Source organism: Pristiophorus japonicus, chromosome 1 (assembly GCF_044704955.1).
Source record: "Pristiophorus japonicus isolate sPriJap1 chromosome 1, sPriJap1.hap1, whole genome shotgun sequence".
Lineage (NCBI taxonomy): Eukaryota > Metazoa > Chordata > Chondrichthyes > Pristiophoridae > Pristiophorus > Pristiophorus japonicus.
The window spans coordinates 169335134-169353066 of NC_091977.1; the positions used below are offsets into that span (position 1 = coordinate 169335134).

General features: G+C 45.0%; 1 protein-coding gene across 1 annotated transcript in view; it reads left to right on the forward strand.

Moving 5' to 3' along the window:
- The window catches only part of skic3 (SKI3 subunit of superkiller complex), a 148878-nt gene that overhangs the window by 78789 nt on the left and 52156 nt on the right, over window positions 1-17933 (forward strand). Inside the window, exons 20-27 of the mRNA XM_070884850.1 lie at window positions 4682-4826; window positions 5942-6020; window positions 9310-9371; window positions 9668-9724; window positions 9942-10010; window positions 11632-11706; window positions 13163-13304; window positions 17618-17711. Coding sequence (XP_070740951.1) covers window positions 4682-4826; window positions 5942-6020; window positions 9310-9371; window positions 9668-9724; window positions 9942-10010; window positions 11632-11706; window positions 13163-13304; window positions 17618-17711 — 723 coding nt within the window. The remainder of the gene's footprint in view (window positions 1-4681; window positions 4827-5941; window positions 6021-9309; window positions 9372-9667; window positions 9725-9941; window positions 10011-11631; window positions 11707-13162; window positions 13305-17617; window positions 17712-17933) is intronic.

The window sequence follows — 17933 nt, forward strand, 5'->3', positions numbered from 1 at the left end:
AACTGGAGGACTGCTAACATTGTACCCTTGTTTAAAAAGGGAGAAAGGGATAGACCAAATAATTACAGGCCAGTCAGCCTAACTTTAGTGGTGGGAGAATTATTGGTAAAAATTCTGAGGGACAGGCTAAATCTTTATTTAGAAAGACACTGATTAATCAAGGACAGTCGTCTCGGATTTGTTAAGAGAAGGTCATGTCTGACTAACTTAATTACATTTTTTGAGGAGGTAACAAGGAAGGTCGATGAGGGTAGTGCGTTTGATGTAGTGTATATGGATTTGAGCAAAGCTTTTGATAAGGTTCCACATGGCAGACTGGTCACGAAAGTAAAAGCCCATGGGATCCAGGGCAAAGTGGCGAGTTGGCTCCATAATTGGCTGAGGCAGGAAGCAAAGGATAATGGTTGCTGGGTGTTTTTGTGACTGGAAGACTGTTTCCAGTGGGGTTCTGCAGGGCTCAGTACTAGGTCCCTTGCTTTTTGTGGTATATATCAATGATTTGGACTTGAATGTAGGGGTATGATTAAGAAGTTTGCAGATGATACTAAAATCGGTTATGTGGTTGATAATGAAGAAGAAAACTGTAGACTGCAAGAAGATATCAATGAACTGGTCAGGTGGACAGAACAGTGGCAAATGAAGTTCAATCCGAAGAAGTGTGAGGTAATGCATTTGGGGAGGGCTAACAAGGCAAGGGAATACACATTAAATGGTAAGACACTGAGAAGTGCAGAGGAACAAATGGACCTTGGAGTGCATGTCCACAGATCCCTGAAGGTAGCAGGCCAGGTAGATAAGGTAGTTAGGAAGGCATACGGAATACTTGTCTTTATTAGCCAAGGCATAGAATACAAGAGCAGGGAGGTTATGCTTGAACTGTATAAAATATTAGTAAGGCCACAGCTAGAGTACTTTATGCAATTCTGGTTACCACATTACAGGAAAGATGTGATTGCACTAGAGAGGGTATAGAGGAGATTTACGAAGAAGTTTGAAGAATTTTAGCTATGAGGAAAGATTGAATAGGCTGGGTTTGTTTTATTTGGAACTGAGGAGGCTGAGTGGAGAGGTTATTGAAGTATATAACATTATGAGGGGCCTAGATAGAGTGGATATTTCCCTCAGCAGAGGGGTCAACAACCAGGGAGCACAGATTTAAAGTAATTGGTAGGAGGATTAGTGGAGATATGAGGGGAAATGTTTTCACCCAGAGGGTGGTGGGGGTCTGGAACTCACTGTGAAAGTGTGGTAGAGGCAGAAACCTTCACCACATTTTAAAAAGTACACGGATGTGCACTTGTAGTGTCTAGGACTACGGACCAAGAGCTGGAAAGTGGGAGTAGGCTGGATAGCTCTTTGTCGACCGGTGCGGACACAATGGGCTAAAATGGCCTCCTTCAGTGCTGTAGATTTTTATGATTTCTATGATTTCTATGATACTCTATTATACTGTACTCATCTGCAAGTCCATAAGGGGTATTTGTAATAGTTTATCCTGCTAGTGAGAAGTGGCAGCACTTAACAGAAAATTGCCGGCACCATGTATTTGTAAAATTACCTCTGCAATTTCAAATAATGTACAATTTCTATTCCTTAAGTATCCGCATACAAATTAAAAAGGCAATCAGTTAACCAAAGAAGAAAACATGTCATTTGGAAGCTATTTCACTCTTGATTGCTTTGCACCTATGGTGGTCCTGGTACTTGGGTGATTCCAGAAGTATGGAATTATTTTTTCTACTTCTATAATTCAATGTAACTATTATCTTCCAACATAATTCCCAGGTGACCAGTTACCCCTTAACATTAGAATTGGTGGGCAAACCATCTGATTGAAGCCTTCCCACCTGATTATACATTCCATCATTTGTCCCACCAAAGTCACTGTACTAGCGTAATCCTAGTTACTATTACACCTTGGCCTCTCCCCACTCCTCAGGTACCTTCTCTTTCAAACATTTTGCCTTGTTCCATCTCTCCTGCCTCTCATTCAAAATCCTTGTTGTATACTGCCCTCCCAAGCTCCTTGCTAACTGCCTCATTAATATTACTTCCTTTCTCTCCTTCCTTAGCCTTTGCACCGAATGACTCCTTATCAGTAACTTCAAACTATAACTAAATTCACCTAACCCTTTTTTTTACTCCGATTTCTCCTCGTTTCTTTACTTAATCTCACCATTCACATAAACTCTGTCATCCATATTCACAGCCATCCCCTTGCCTCACTATCTTTTGTAGCCTCTCTTCATCTAAGGTTTCAATCACTGATATGGCTGTATCTTACCATGTCTTTGTCTACCTCAACATTCAACTGTGGGGGGAAAAAAATGTTTTGCTTGCTCTCTCGTTTTCTTTCTCTCTCCCAATTCTTGCTCTTTTGGCCTTCCTACTGCACTTCTGTCCCTGTTGACCCCACCTATATCATTGCCCTTGGTCCCAGCAAATCAATTATTGTCTCTGACCTTGTCAAGGTGTATACCTGACCTCTTGGGTCTCTGAAATCAGAAATGTTGTAAACTCGAGCATACCTGGCACACAAACAGCCTTTGTCATTCATTGCCAGATTTGATTGACCATATCAGGCTTTCCTTTGCCTCACCTGTGTTAAAACTGCCAACTATTCCAAAATCATCCTTGAGGGCAAGGAAAACCCAAAGATCCTCTTCTCTATGACTAACTACTTCCTGATATAGGTTGTGGCCATAAAAGGAGCGGAGGTGCGGCGGCCTGGGAGCAGCGTGGAGGCATGCAACTTCAGGGAGCAGTGCGAGCTGGTGCAGGAGGGCGACGGCATCAAAGTCCAGGTCGGTGATTGGAGCGTGGGCAGGTACAGCAGGAGTGGCGAAGTCAGGGAGAAGGAGCGGCAAGAGACTGTAGAGAGTCGTGATCGAGGCCCAGGAGAGGCGTGAGTTTGGGGCCAGGGGCCCAGGGCCAGCACGGGCCAGCCCGCACTGCAATACGTGTGCGCACTAGGTCCGTGCAGCAGAGCAGGTCTCCAGTCTTGGATAACCCTTGCCACTGGACCAAGACCTAGCTCTGTGAAGCCCGTTTGGTGGCTGGTGTGCAACGGCCACCACACATTAAAAAAATCCACGCACAGGCATCTTCCACCCTTCAGGATGTATTCGGGATCTGGAATATTAGATCCTTCATTGAAACACCTGTGAACTCATCCTTTTTTGGCGTGGAAGCAAGTCATCCTCGTTTCGAGGGACTGCATATGATGATGATGACGACTTCCTGAAGCTCTCTTCTGCCCTTTCCATCCTCAGCTCCGATATCAAATGCAAGGAGTTGAGAATCGATCTCTAAGATTGAGACCATTCCTGCAACTGGTTCTTCCCCTTTCTGTCCTGGAGATTCGCCATTTCCTCTCTTTCTCCCGCCCCCCCCCCCTGCAATTCTTCCAGGCCTGGTGACTAATCAGTTTGTAGTTTCTGTCCCACCTCCTCCATTGCCCTCTCCAAGCTCTTCTCTTCCAAGCGGGTCAGCTCCTGCTCCCTTAATTTCCTACACCTGACTCCTGATCATTTATTTACTCCTAATATTTTGAACAGTTTTCTTTCATCACACATAATCCTCCTCCCTTTAAAACCAATCACCACTCCGACTAAAACTCCCTGATTATGGGTATAGTGTTGTGGTGGTTAGCAACTCGGAAGTAATGAGTTTCAGTCCCACCATGGCAAGCTGTGAAATTCAGTTCAATTAAATCTGATAACTTGTGAATTGACACCAAACAAAATTGACTATAAAAGCTACCAAATCCCATTTGGTTTACTAATGTATTTCAGCTAAGGGAACCAACAGCCCCTTATCTGGTTTGGTTAACATGTGACTCCAGTCTGACAATGTGACTGACTCATATTGCCTTCTTAAATGCTCTAGCAAGCCAGTCAGTTGTGCAAAATATTGTTACTAAAGGTCCACCATTATTCTGTTGGTAACTAGCGCTGGGCAATAAATATTGCTTGTCAGCCATCGCTCACATCCCGAGAACAGTTTAAAAATCCCTCCAGTCAGCTTGCTCCCACATCACAGACCTGAGTCACGAATTACATCCTGTATAACTGCGACTTTGTGGTGTTTTTCCTCTTTGTTCTTCTCAATCATGCTAACGGGCTAAAATTTACATTACTGACTAACAGTTCTTGAAACTAACCCACCACTAACCTTTTCCTAATATAGCCCACGTATTCATGTCTCAACCTGCCTAGTGTCTCGCATCCTTTTCTGAAAGTGATACTACTTTGCCTCACTGACTTTGAAATTAAAGCTTCTGCTGATTGCATTTGTTCCAGTTAGAGAGGAAACAAAAACGTGATTTTTCCCACTGCTCTGTGTGTTAAGAAATAGATGATTACACGTCAATCGTATTTTCTGGCCAGAATGCCTGCTGATGTCAATAAAAGGAAGCCATTTTAATATCACGTGTGAGAATGTCTAACACGTACTAGCGAACCCTGCTGTCTCAAATAGATACAGTATGCAAGAAACACAATTCTGTTGTCCACTTTTTCTGGTCCCAGCTACTGGATCTAATTTCTAATCCCAGATGGCGTGTATGTTGTGGGGAGCTAACCTCTTCCATGCCAAATTTAATTACATCACAATATAAATTAACCTAAAAGTTATTTTTTGTGGCATGGGAATTTAATAATTGCAATTTATTTTCTCCTAGGTGCTATGGGCGAGCCCTTACATTGATGTCTGCATCTGCCAATCTGTGGTGTGATCTTGGCATGAACTACTACCGACAGGTGCAACACCTGGCCACCGCAGGAAAAGAGAATATCGTGTCTGAGTTACTGGAAAAATCACTGCAGGTAAATGATTAAAAAACATAAATGACCCTAGCTTAGAGCCTGCAAATATCAACAGATTTTCCCATTTTTAAAATGAAAAATTTTGGTGCAGTGAATTTTGTTATTTGATGCTGTTTTTCTGCATAAAATTATATTGTGCACCACGATTGCCACCGTACTGCCAGTGGCCAGCACTCACTTTTTTTTTTACATGAAGAAATATCTGTATTGCTCACTAGTTGCAGCTATATCCACAATAGAAATTTGTGTTTTAATGTATTGCCTTGCCAATGTTAAAATAAACCCCAAAAATCTGTTGAGGTAGGTGTAAACAGTCTTCTGATCAGTTGTTGCCCTCTATACAGTACCTAACACATTTCAGTAGATTGATTCTTCGAGGAGCCTGTCGGAATAGACTTCAATTCAATCTTGCACTTACCAGATTGCATAACTTAAGTCTTAGTCATGGAGCTGCAAGTTAATATAAACTGTGGAGATAAATATAAACTTTGTCTGCTTTTCAATCTTATCTTATCTTCTTTTAATGCTTAACTTATCTTCTTTTAAGTTGGATATAATGATGTGGAGTTTTTTTGCATGATTTCCACCCAGACAATTGCTTAATCTGGGTGGAATCAAATCAAATCGCGCAAAAGATTATCGAATTTTAAGTGAGAGTTGTGCCCATATCTACTTTAAGCTCAAGTATCTACAATCTTTTACGCTAATTCAACAGCACCTTCGCCGAACTAATCCCCGCCCAAAAATCTGGCCACGTCCCCAGGTCGGAAAGAAGAATTTGCCAATTACTCCCCAAGCAGAAACTCCAGGCCAATATGAGTCAGATTTTCCTCTTGATTCGACATAATGGGTCACCTCGATGCAGAGTGTTGGGGAAGATCACATGTACTTCCCGGAGCCCAGCTGATTTATTTTAATGTGCTTAAATCAATGGACAGAAAATCAAATAGACTCTATTAAGCATGTGCGATCCTCTCGATTTTTTCCTTTGCGATGACCAAGTGACATTAGAGGGAAATCTGCCCCTAGGTATTAGCTAACTTATATTTCCATTTTTTAAAGTTTCATGTTACTGCAGTATTTTTTTTTAAGTAGAGTGTATGTTTATCCAACAGTGCCTTAAAAAATCTGTGATGTTGGACAGCAAAAATCATCTATACTGGAATGCACTTGGAGTTGTTGCAAGTTACAAAGGTACTGCCATATAGGGGTCAAGTTTCGGGCCGCGCCTAGAACGGCGCAGCCCCACGAGACACGCCTGATTTCCGCGCTCAAAACCGCGCCTAAAACTTACCTCGGTATTCACCCCGCTGCTGGAATGTTCCAGGCCCTTGGCGCAGCGCAGCACAAGCTGTGGGAGGCGGAGCCAGGTCCCGGCGCTGTGAACAGTGCCGGGACCTCGGCACATGCGCGCTAGAGTGTGCGCACATGTGCAGTAGCTTCAGGCCTCCGAGGCTGTGTGGGAGGGGCCCGAAGCATGCTGCCCCTAGCCCTGGCCGAATGGGCTCGCTGGGGTGGCGAAGATCGGACTCGAATCTCCCTCCTCTTCAGCTCCGGGTCCGGACCGCCCCCCCCGCCCACCCTGTTCAGCTCCCGCTCTGCTCCAGCTTCCCCCCACTTCAGGTCCGGTCTGATCCGCTCTCCCCCTCCCATGCCCAACCCCCCCCTCTCCTGCACGTCCTTGGCGGGGCCCGCCCGCCCGGCATCTTGCTGGGGGCGGGCCCCGCCCAAAGTCTTCGACCCAACTTCCTCTCGTCAGCCAGGCCCGTTCAGCCTCTTTCCCCCCCCCACCCCACTCCTCTCCTCCCCCCCCACCCCACTCCTCTCCTCCCCTCCCCCCCCTCTTTCCCCCCCCACCCTCCCTTCCTCCTCCCTCTCTCCCTCTCCTCCTCTCCCCCTCCCTCCCTCTCCTCTCCCCCTCCCTCCCTCTCCTCTCCCCCTCCCTCCCTCTCCTCTCCCCCTCCCTCCCTCTCCTCTCCCCCTCCCTCTCCTCTCCCCCTCCCTCCCTCTCCTCTCCCCCTCCCTCCCTCTCCTCTCCCCCTCCCTCCCTCTCCTCTCCCCCTCCCTCCCTCTCCTCTCCCCCTCCCTCCCTCTCCTCTCCCCCTCCCTCCCTCTCCTCTCCCCCTCCCTCCCTCTCCTCTCCCCCTCCCTCCCTCTCCTCTCCCCCTCCCTCCCTCTCCTCTCCCCCTCCCTCCCTCTCCTCTCCCCCTCCCTCCCTCTCCTCTCCCCCTCCCTCCCTCTCCTCTCCCCCTCCCTCCCTCTCCTCTCCCCCTCCCTCCCTCTCTTCCCCTCCTTCCCCCCCTCCTCTCTCTCCCCTCCTTCCCCCTCCTCTCTCTCCCCTTCCCCCCCTCCTCTCTCTCCCCTTCCCCCCCCTCCTCTCTCTCCCCCTTCCCCCCCCTCCTCTCTCTCCCCTTCCCCCCCTCCTCTCTCTCCCCTTCCCCCCCCTCCTCTCTCTCCCCTTCCCCCCATCTCTCTCTCCCCTTCCCCCCCCATCTCTCTCTCCCCTTCCCCCCCATCCTCCTCTCTCTCCCCTTCCCCCCCTCCTCTCTCTCCCCTTCCCCCCCTCCTCTCTCTCCCCTTCCCCCCTCCTCTCTCTCCACTCCCCCCCTCCTCTCTCTCCCCTTCTCCCCTCCCTTCCCTCTCCCCTTCCCCCCTCCTCTCTCTCCCTTCCCCCCTCCTCTCTCTCCCCTTCCCCCTCCTCTCTCTCTCCCCTTCCCCCCCTCCTCTCTCTCCCCTTCCCCCTCCTCTCTCTCCCTTTCCCCCTCCTCTCTCTCCCCTTCCCCCCCCTCTCTCTCCCCTTTCCCCCCTCCTCTCTCTCCCCTCCCCCCCTCCTCTCTCTCCCCCTTCCCCCCTCCTCTCTCTCCCCTTCCCCCCCTCCTCTCTCTCCCCTTCCCCCCCCTCCTCTCTCTCCCCTCCCCCTCCTCTCTCTCCCCTTCCCCCCCTCCTCTCTCTCCCCTTCCCCCCCTCCTCTCTCTCCCCTTCCCCCCTCCTCTCTCTCCCTTCCCCCCCTCCTCTCTCTCCCCTTCCCCCCTTCCTCTCTCTCCCCTCCCCCCCTCCTCTCTCTCCCCTCCCCCCTCCTCTCTCTCCCCCTCCCCCCCTCCTCTCTCTCCCTTCCACCCCCTCCTCTCTCTCCCCCTCCCCCCCTCCTCTCTCTCCTCCCTCCCCCCTTCTCCTCTCTCCCTCTCCCCCCTCCTCTCTCTCCCCTCCCCCCCTCCTCTCTCTCCCCTCCCCCCCTCCTCTCTCTCCCCCCTCCCCCCCCCTCCTCTCTCTCCCCTTCCCCCCCTCCTCTCTCTCCCCTCCCCCCCCTCCTCTCTCTCCCCCTTCCCCCCCCTCCTCTCTCTCCCCCTTCCCCCCCCCCTCCTCTCTCTCCTCCCTAAGAGAGAGAAAGAAAAAAAGAAGAGAGAGAAAGAAAAAGAGAGAGAAAAAAGGAAAGAGAGAGAAGAAGAGAACCCCTCCTCTCTCTCCCCTTCCCCCCCTCCTCTCTCTCCCCTTCCCCCCTCCTCTCTCTCCCCTTCCCCCCCCCTCCTCTCTCTCCCCTCCCCCCTCCTCTCTCTTTCTCCCCGCACCCCCTTCTCTCTCTCTCTCTCTCCTCTCTCTCTCTCTCTCTCTCTCTCCTTCCTTTCCCTCCCCCCCCTCTTCCTCCGCCCACCCTCTGTCTCCTCTCCCTTCCCTCTTCCTCCGCTTCCCTCCCCCCCCCACCCCTCGCTGTCAGAAACACAGAGACACAGACAGCGAAAGAGAGCGACACTGGTGGGGGGAGGGGGAGGACGGGCACGCTGTTGGAGGGCTCCCGGTGCTGCAGTCGGTGAGTAGAAACTTAATTTTTTATTTATTGATTTTTTTAATTTAATTTATTATTTTTTACTTTTTTGATTGATTTATTGATTTATCATTTATTATTGACGATGTCTCTTTATTTGTAAAAGTGATGTGTTTCATGTTTGTAAACTTCCCTTTCTCCCCCCCCCCCCCCCCATCTCTCTTTCCCTACGCCTGATTTCTAAGTGTAGGCAAGGTTTTTCTGAGCATACAAAAATCTACACTTACTCCATTCTAAGTTAGTTTGGAGTAAGTTTTCGCTGCCTAAGCTTGCAAAACATGTCCCCTTTTGGGAAAAAAAAAATCTGTTCTAAAATGAAACTGTTCTAACTCACTAGAACTGGAGCAAACTAAATGCCGAGAATTGCAATTTCTAAGATACTCCATTCTAAACTAGTTGCTCCAAAACAATAGGAGCAACTCGGGCCGAAACTTGACTCCATAGAGTTTGGTCTGGAGGTTAAGAACTGACCTTTTTCAAACCTATTTTGAAGTTGTGTTCAGTTTTCTTTTACAAACTAAAACTTTGGTCGGCTAAATTTTGTAAAAAGCTATTTATTTACAATATAGTTTTGTCAGCGTAAAATTAGAAAAACTACATAACCGTTAAATAACATTTTAGATTAGGTTAAGTAATCATTTTTACCATATTTTTCTGATGAAGGTATTGAAAATTATGCCCTTGCACAACATGCATTTGTCAAATCTGTTCAAGTTGAACAAAATGTAAGTATAGTCACAACTTTCGTTTTTACATTTTCCAGTAAATTACTGTCTACTGTTAATTCAAAATCACTTTTTGCTCAAAATATTTGGAATTTAGTCATATGATGTAATTTTAACAAAAACTTTAGGCATTGTTTGCAACAATTGCAATTTGAATTAAGATCATTTAAATTAAGCAACTTTGAGTTAAGAGTTAACTTTTTTTTAAATGTTTCTAATTGTACATGCTTCAAAGTAAAGATGCAACAACAATGCTTAAACATTGACTTTTCAAGTGTGATGATCTCTTGTACTAGAATGTAGTGGCTTGGACCAACCTGGGGGCAACTTATTTGAAGAATGAAAGTATTGAGGTAAATATTGAGAACGGCAGTTATTAAACTACGATAAAAGTGATAGTTAAGCTAATTCGATTTATCTAGTAGTCCTGAAGACATTTAAGGTCTGTCCATAGTATCTCTACTGTATTACACAATCTTAGAAAATATTTATAGTTCAATTGCTGCAACAATATAATAATTGTTTTAAGCATTATCATTACTGTATGTGTTTCTCATATTTCGAATTTAGCTTGCCCATGAAGCCTTTAAGGTAGCCCAGTCTTTGGAGCCCTCATATGTTATGTGCTGGATTGGACAGGTAGATCATTTATATTTGTACAATTTTATATTAATTGAAGTAAGTTAAATATATTGCAATTATTGTATCAAAACTAGTACACCTGGTGTAAAATTCAACTGAAGGGGTGGAAACTGGATAGATTGTGGAATTCATCTATGCTGAACTCCCCCAGGGGAGTTATTCCCAGTGTCCTGGCCAATATTTATCCCTCAATCAACATAACAAAAAAAACAAATTAGCTGATCATTATCACATTGCTGTTTGTGGGAGCTTGCTTGTGCGCAAATTGGCTGCCGTGTTTCCCACATTTACAACAGTGACAACACTCCAAAAGTACTTCATTGGCTGTAAAGCACTTTGAGACGTCTGGTGATTGTGAAAGGTGCTATATAAATGCAATTCTTTCTTTTTTATATGCTGTAGCAGTGGTAGCTTCTCTCAATTTATTGAGGGACCTCTTGTACAATAATTTTTCCACATTCTTTGATCAAGTATTACAGCATTGAGAATCTGTAGACTTGTCATACTTGTTCTGTGGTATGATTGATATTGAAGAATTGAAAGAGTTAAATGAGTCTACAAGTTGGCAATAAAAATGAAGACTCAAATGTAATAGTACTCTCTTTAATGCAGGACAAACAATATGCTTAACCTACCTTTTGAGCGCCTGTCTGCTTCTTCCTATCTCAATAATTTCCACATGGGTCATCATCACTGGTTCCTCTCTTCCTTTGTTGACTACAACCATAAGGGTTATAAAGTTGTATGCTTATACCTCAGTTTAATAGATTGCATACCTTTTGTAATGTCTTTCATGGAATCATAGAAATTTACTGCTTAAAAGGAGGCCATTCGACCTATCATGTCTGCCAGCTGAAAAAAAGTTATCCAGCCCAATTCCACTTTCCAGCTCTTGGTCTGTAGGTTACAGCACTTCAAGTGTATAGTCAAGTACTTTTTAAATGTGATTTCTGCCTCTACCACCCTTTCAGGCAGTGAGTTCCAGATCCCACCATCCTCTGGGTGAAAACATTTCTCCTCAACTTTCCTCTAATCCTTTGAGCAATTACTCTAAATCTATGCCCCCTAGTTATTGACCTCTCTGCTTGGGGAAATAGGTCCTTCCTATCTACTTACTCTATCTAGGCCCCTCATAAATTTTATACACCACAATCAAGTCTCCCCTCGGCCTCCTTTTGTTCCAAAGAAAACAACCGCACCCTATCCAATCTTTTATCATTGCTAAAATTCTCTAGTCCTGGCAACATCCTCGTAAATCTCCTCTGTACCCTCTAGTGCAATCACATCCTTCCTGTCATGTGATAACCAGAATTGTACACAGTACTCTAGCTGTGGCCAAACTAGTGTTTTATACAGTTCCAGCATCACCTTAATTAATTAATTGAATTAATTCATAATTAAATAAAAGCAGCAGACACAATGCTTTGGGTGCACAACACACTATTTAATTGTCAGTACCGTTATGCTAAATACCATTGATTTATGCTATTTATCGGAATATTGTATTTTTACCTTCCATAAATATTCTCTACATATGTTGGCAAGGAATTTGCTTAATTTATTACATATATGTATTTTTGCAATGCCAGTCTCAATTTCCAGTTATTTAATTTTGCAGGCACTTATTGCTGAAGCTGTTGGCAGCTATGAGACAATGGATTTGTTTAGACATACCACTGAGCTTGGCGTCAATGTAAGTATTCTTTTATCTTAACTTTACTTACTCGGCGATAAATGAGCAAAGATAGTCTGTACAACTGTCAAATTAATTTGATCATCCTCAAATGGCACTGATTAGATAATTGTGAGCAAGGATACCTCTAGGTTTCTGAGAACTAGGACCCTTTCATTACCTTGAACTTAAACTTTTAAATTCAGTTAATTAAATAAATCTGTAATAAAAAGCTAGTATCAGTGATGGTGACCATGAAACTACCGGATTGTTGCAAAAACCCATCTGGTTCACTAATGTTTTTTGGGGAAGGAAATCTGCCATCTTTACCTGGTCTGGCCTACATGTACCCACAGCAATGTGATTGATTCTTTACTGCCCCTGGAATGGCCTAGCAAGCCAGTCACGAAGGCGGATTGCCACCACCTGCTTGAGGGCAATTAGGGATGGGCAATAAATGCTGGCCTTGCCAGTGCGCCCACATCCCATGAACGAATAAAAAGAAAATAAATTGGGCCAAGATTTGCGTCAAAATAATGCTAAAGCTAATGGTGCTCACAATTATTTATACGTAAATGGTACAGCAACTTCAGGCAAGGGGCAGATGTACGGTTAAATGCGAACATCTAAAAGTTGCTGTCCGAGTTGCGCTGCTCCGCCATTAGCTTCGGAAAAACAGTATTTCACTGTCTGCCTCACCATTCACGTGCTTTGAACGTCATGAAGTTGCTGTATTTGCGCAGTAGATACGACCTAAACATGCCGCAGATAATTAGGCTTATTAATTAATAGCGTAAGTGCCCTTTTAACAACCTGATAATTGTTTATTACTGCCAATCAACCCCTCTGGCACTGAAAATGAACTATTACAATTGTGGAGTCTCATTCCTTCATGTTTTGAATTTTTCGGGGAGATTTTTAAAAAAATGTATTTTTTCTTGCTTTTCCTTTCTGTCTCTCTTTTATCTCTACTCTTAATCTAATCTTTCTTTTCCTCTCTTTATTTGTTTTCCTGTACCTGATTTGGCATTGCTTTCACCCCTGTTCATTCACCCTCCTTCTCAGTGCTTCCTGTGTTTATTACCCAATCCTTAAATATAATCAGTTAAGGTTGCCCTGTTCACTCAGGTCTCTGATGCCGTTTCCCTCGCTGCACCATTAGCACTGTGCAATTTCAGCAACTATTTAGGCAAATTTTATTGGAACTGAACGATGCAGGGGCAAGCATAATTAACGGCGGACACCGTTAGATTCCCTGCGACTGCAAAATCTGGCCCATTGAGGATTTTTGTATGTGCGTGTATAAATTTAGTCAAGCTTGAAACTAGTTTTATGATTCATTGCTAAGTCAAGTTAAATTTGAGGTCGGAGCAGATGGAAAGGGAATGTTTAAATTTTGCAAGAATTTATTAAACCTGAGTTTATTTTAATTTTACAATGTAATGAGAAATTAGAAAAAAGTTATTTTTTTATACAGACTGAAGGATCTAAAGGTTATGCACACTGGGTGTGTGCAACACTGCAGGATAAATCGAACAGAAATTCAGAACTGTACAAGTACAACATTGTACAGATGAATGCAATATCTGCTGCACAAGTTGTCATGAGCAAGTATACAGGTATGGTAAAATATATTTGACAAGTTGGGGCACTTACTAGTCAATTGATGTCCAAATCTGCTTTATTGAGAATATTTTCTAACATAGCATTATTGCCAAACTATGAATGCATTCATTAATACAAGAGTGTGGTACAACATGATTAAATATTTGACATTGCCGTGGCAATATTCAATGATTGAGGTCTATTGCAAAACTGTCACACATCCTAAAAATGAAAAAACACAGAAATATTGTTGAGTTTGAGAACTAGTGCTAATTTAACTAATATTTACTAAATATCAATAATAATAACTTGTATGTAGAAAAATGTCCCACGGCATAATCAGATAATAATGGATGCCAAGCCAAAATATAAGATAATTGGGGGCGACCGAAAAGTTGGTCAAAGAGGTTGGTTTTAAGGGAATGTCAAATGAGGAGAGGGTTGGAGGAGTTTAGAGAGAGAATTTCAGAGCATAGGGCCTACACAGCTGAAGGCACAGCCTTCAATGATGGGGTGAAGGGAGAGTGTAGATGCGCAAGAGGAACAGAGAGTTCTGGAAGAGGTTGTCGGGCTGGAGGAGATTAGAGATAAGGAGGGGCGAGGCCAAGAAGGGATTTGAACACCAGGATGAGAATTTTAATTTGGAAATGTTGGGGATTGGAAGCCAATGTAGGAGTGATGGGTCAGCAGGACTTGGTGAGGGATAGGATACAGACTTTGAATGAGCTGGAGTTTACAGTGCATGAAGGCTAACAGGCTGGCTAAGAGAAGGGATGTTGAGTTGTGAACAGCTTGCTGAGACTGGGGTCAAGGTGAGCTTTGGAGAGGACATAAGCAGAGATGGAAGAGAAACTGAAGGCAGATTTGGGATTAGGGCGGGGGGGGGGGTGATCCTGGGCGAGGTTTGACTTACTTGGGAAAGGGACGGAAGCAGTAGAGGCAGCTGAAGGCAGTCTCCACCTGACTGACCGTGATACATGAGTTCCTTGCACTTGTTTTTGGAAGTGAGGGTAGAGGAAGCAAATAAGATTAGACTGTTGGTAGTGGAGAAAAGGAGCCGGGGTTATCCTTACTCTCGAGGATTATTAATGTGGTATTCTGGGTGGAGGAGAGTGAAGCCTGATGGTGCTTGATATGTTACAGCCAGATCTGGTGGTGGATGGCGAAGCTAGTTGTGCACCAGTTATGTCAAGTCTGCACCCCTTGGACTTGAGAGTCATCGTCTTTCATATGGTAGTAGCAAATCAAATGTCAAAATCTAAGTTGGATATCTAGGCCAAAGCTTCCGGTGTAACAGCGTGGATATCTTGTAGGCCGCCTGCAAATTTTCTCTGAGGGCAGTGCTCAATGATGTGCTCCAGGATTAGGAGGTCCACAGTCGCGTGATGGGGATGCTTTAATCTACCATCTATGGAGAAGGTGGCAGCATCTACCATGACCAGTTCTGAAGCAGTTGATGGCTGTCCACTGTTTGTGAGGAAGGTTTGATCCTTCAGGTTGTACTATGGGTTCTTCAATAAGGAATCAATTCCATATGTTGCATTTCTTGAGTGAAACAGGAGACCATACCAGGGGCAGCAAACAGGATGGTAGAGAGTAAAAGTTTTATTGAGGACAAGGGAATCTGAGTGAATGGTTGAGCAGATTGACACTTGTAGAATTGTCATGGTGAATGAAAGGACTAAGACTTGGCTTGAAAGTGCAATTGAAAGTGACCTGGGACAAGAGTTTTTTTCCCAAGGGCAATTGCAGAAGGAAGTGGGATTTGAAGGGGGGGTATCTGGACGTGGGTAATGATGGATAAAAGGAAGTGGTTGGAGATGGCCTTTTCTTGATCAAGACCATTGAAGTAGAAAGGCCACATGAGATGGCAAGGTCAAGGGGGTGGCTATGAGTATGGGTAGAGGATTTACACGGAAGGGAGAGGTTACAGGAGGGCAGTAAATTCAGAGGAGAGAAGGCAAGGTGAGATGCAAGGAGGAGGTGCCTGAAAGCTAAGAGAGAGATCAAGGCATGGTGATGAGGACCACACTGCCACTATGGACCAACTGGTGGAAATTACAGCCAGGAGGACAGAATTTAGTAATGGGCAATGGTCCAGAAATTGGGCTACTTACCACCACCCGTTTGTACCGCTATCCTGGCAAAAAATGGCGGCTGGCACTCTGGCGCCCTTCACTGGCTCGGGGCTCGGTGGCCACCATTTTGGTGAGATGTAAATGAAGAGTATGTAACGTCAGTTTGCGGGCGATGCTGATTTAATGCCATGCCTACAAACTCCGACCTAACGCTGAGTTCAATGCTGGGTCTTAAGCTCGCTCTGAAAAGCGAGCATTCAGCAGACTGATTGGAACACACATCTTTCAGGTAAGTTTGCATTTAAGCTTTTAGACTGGATTTTTTAATTTTATTGAAGTAGTAGCTTGGTGCAATACATGATAATTTCTTTTTAAAGTGTGCAGTGAGTGCTGCTGGATGCTTGCAAGGCCTTGGATGGTAAAGGAAGGCCTCTCAAAAGACAGAAAATGCTGAAAATCCTCAGCAGGCCAGGCAGCATCCGTGGAGAATTCACATCTCGGGTCGAGTTGCTGCCTGACCTGAGTATTTCCAGCATTTTCTGCTTTTACTTCAGATTTTCAGCATCCGCTCGCAGAGGGAAGAAGACAACGCAGAAGGAAGACTGCAATCCAGGCATTCTCTTTCTGGCCAGGATATCCGGCAAGGAATCATCCACCTGCGGTCCCAGTGACCATAACTCCAATTATCCTTTCAACATTAGTCCCGCACCTTACTTGGCCACAATGTTGAAATAATAGCCACCACAAAGCAAACTTTCCAATACAACTTTATACATCTATCCATCCAGTATGACATCAAGAAATCAACTCATCACCCTTATGCATTCCCTTAGTGACTGTCTTGCGTGTGCCTTTGCCTATTCTAGTGATGTCACGCAGTGCCACCCCAGTGGTTGCAGCATGGCTGGCGGAAGGCTGCTGATTTTCAGTGGGGGACACTGTAAATGGCCTTGCTGTGGTTAACCTTGAGGAGCTGGTGGTTGGGATTGTGAAATTGAGTGACTATGTTTCTTCTTCACTCTCCTCTCCCTCTTCTTGGTCAACCACTGACTGGGCAGGCTGCATTTCTTGGGTGTATGAAATGAGGAAGGCACAAGGATAGAGTTTTGTTGAGGGGAGGGTGGGAAAGCAAGAAGTGCATGCGAGAAGGAGGATAATTTATGAGGATACCAGCATCTTGTATTCTTTTAGGCCCACCACTGTCCTAGGGCTCAGCCGTGCCCCTGCCAAGAATGGTCTGTACCATTTCCTCCAAGGGGGTGAGGTGAAGCTAGGAATGGGAGGTATACCTCATTTGTGGTACAAATTGTTGGTAGGTGAATGACTGGGGGGAGGAGTCATGGATTGAGATGTGTGTGAGGCTAGTGGTGCAGTTAGTAGGAGACGATACATTCAGTGACCTTGACCACTGGTCTGAGGTCATGAAGCAGCTTTGGGTACTGGAGCCAGGTAGTGAGGGTGACACTGATGACATTGACGACCTTGGTGATCTGGTCCCACATGGTTCATTCTGGAGGGCCTCCTGGCCCTTGTGGGTAGAGTACCTCTCTTGCAGTGTTGATCCCCTGCACAAAGCTGGAGTGCTGCGTGTGAGGTCCTGGGTGGGTACCCCTTCACTGGCTTGCTGAGCCATTTGGGCTGGCGCAGAAGAACTTTTCCAATGTTTTACTGTGTATAAGAATTCAGTTTTAAGAGCTGAAGACTCCCATTTGGGAATTCTTTTTAATGTTAATTTTTTTTTCAGAAGGCTAAATACTGCCTCTTTTGCAGTAATGATTTATATTTTTTTCATTTCAGAAGGCAGTTCCCCTTTAAGAGTTTTCTGAAATGACAGCCTCACTTTCAAAACGGGCTGTTCTTGCTGTACCGACACTGGCCACGCTACATTGGGGCCTCCTGGTGGGACAAATGCCACCAGGATGGCGTTGCACAGTGAGTTTAGCACTGAGCGAATGTTAATTAGTTCCCAGTGCCAATTTACCGGTCCTGCTAGCGCCAGCAGTTTTGGCGGTTGTTAACTAGCAGATTTTTAGCATGTCAAAATTTTTAGCCCAAGGTGTCAGCATCCATCAGCCAATTTTCAGTCAAATCTATGATCATGCATTCATCTACAATAAAGTTGTGGATGAAAAGGGCCTTGTTCACAAGTGAACGGGCATTCTAGAGGGATAACATAAGGGATGGTTTTGTATAGTTTATTTTGTTTGGACAGGATAACGGAAGATTGTTTCATTTTGTTGTTTGAACAGAGAGAATTCAGACTGATGCAACAGCTTTCACAATGTTGGGTTACTTAAATGAGTATCTAAACCTCAAAAAACAAGCAGGAGAGGCATATCACAGGTAAGGATTGTGTTTTAAAGCAAAATATATCTGCACAAGTTTAAAAGAAAGAAGGCCCTGAGACAAACATGCTTAAATGCTACCGAGTTGCTTTAAAGTGGTTTCTCCATAAACTGTAAATAATGAGCAATGCATAAGCCTATCTTGGGAATCAAAAAACCCCACCTCGCATCCATTGTATCGGGTCCCAGGTGCTTGGTAGCGGTTGTCTGCAAAAGCCCT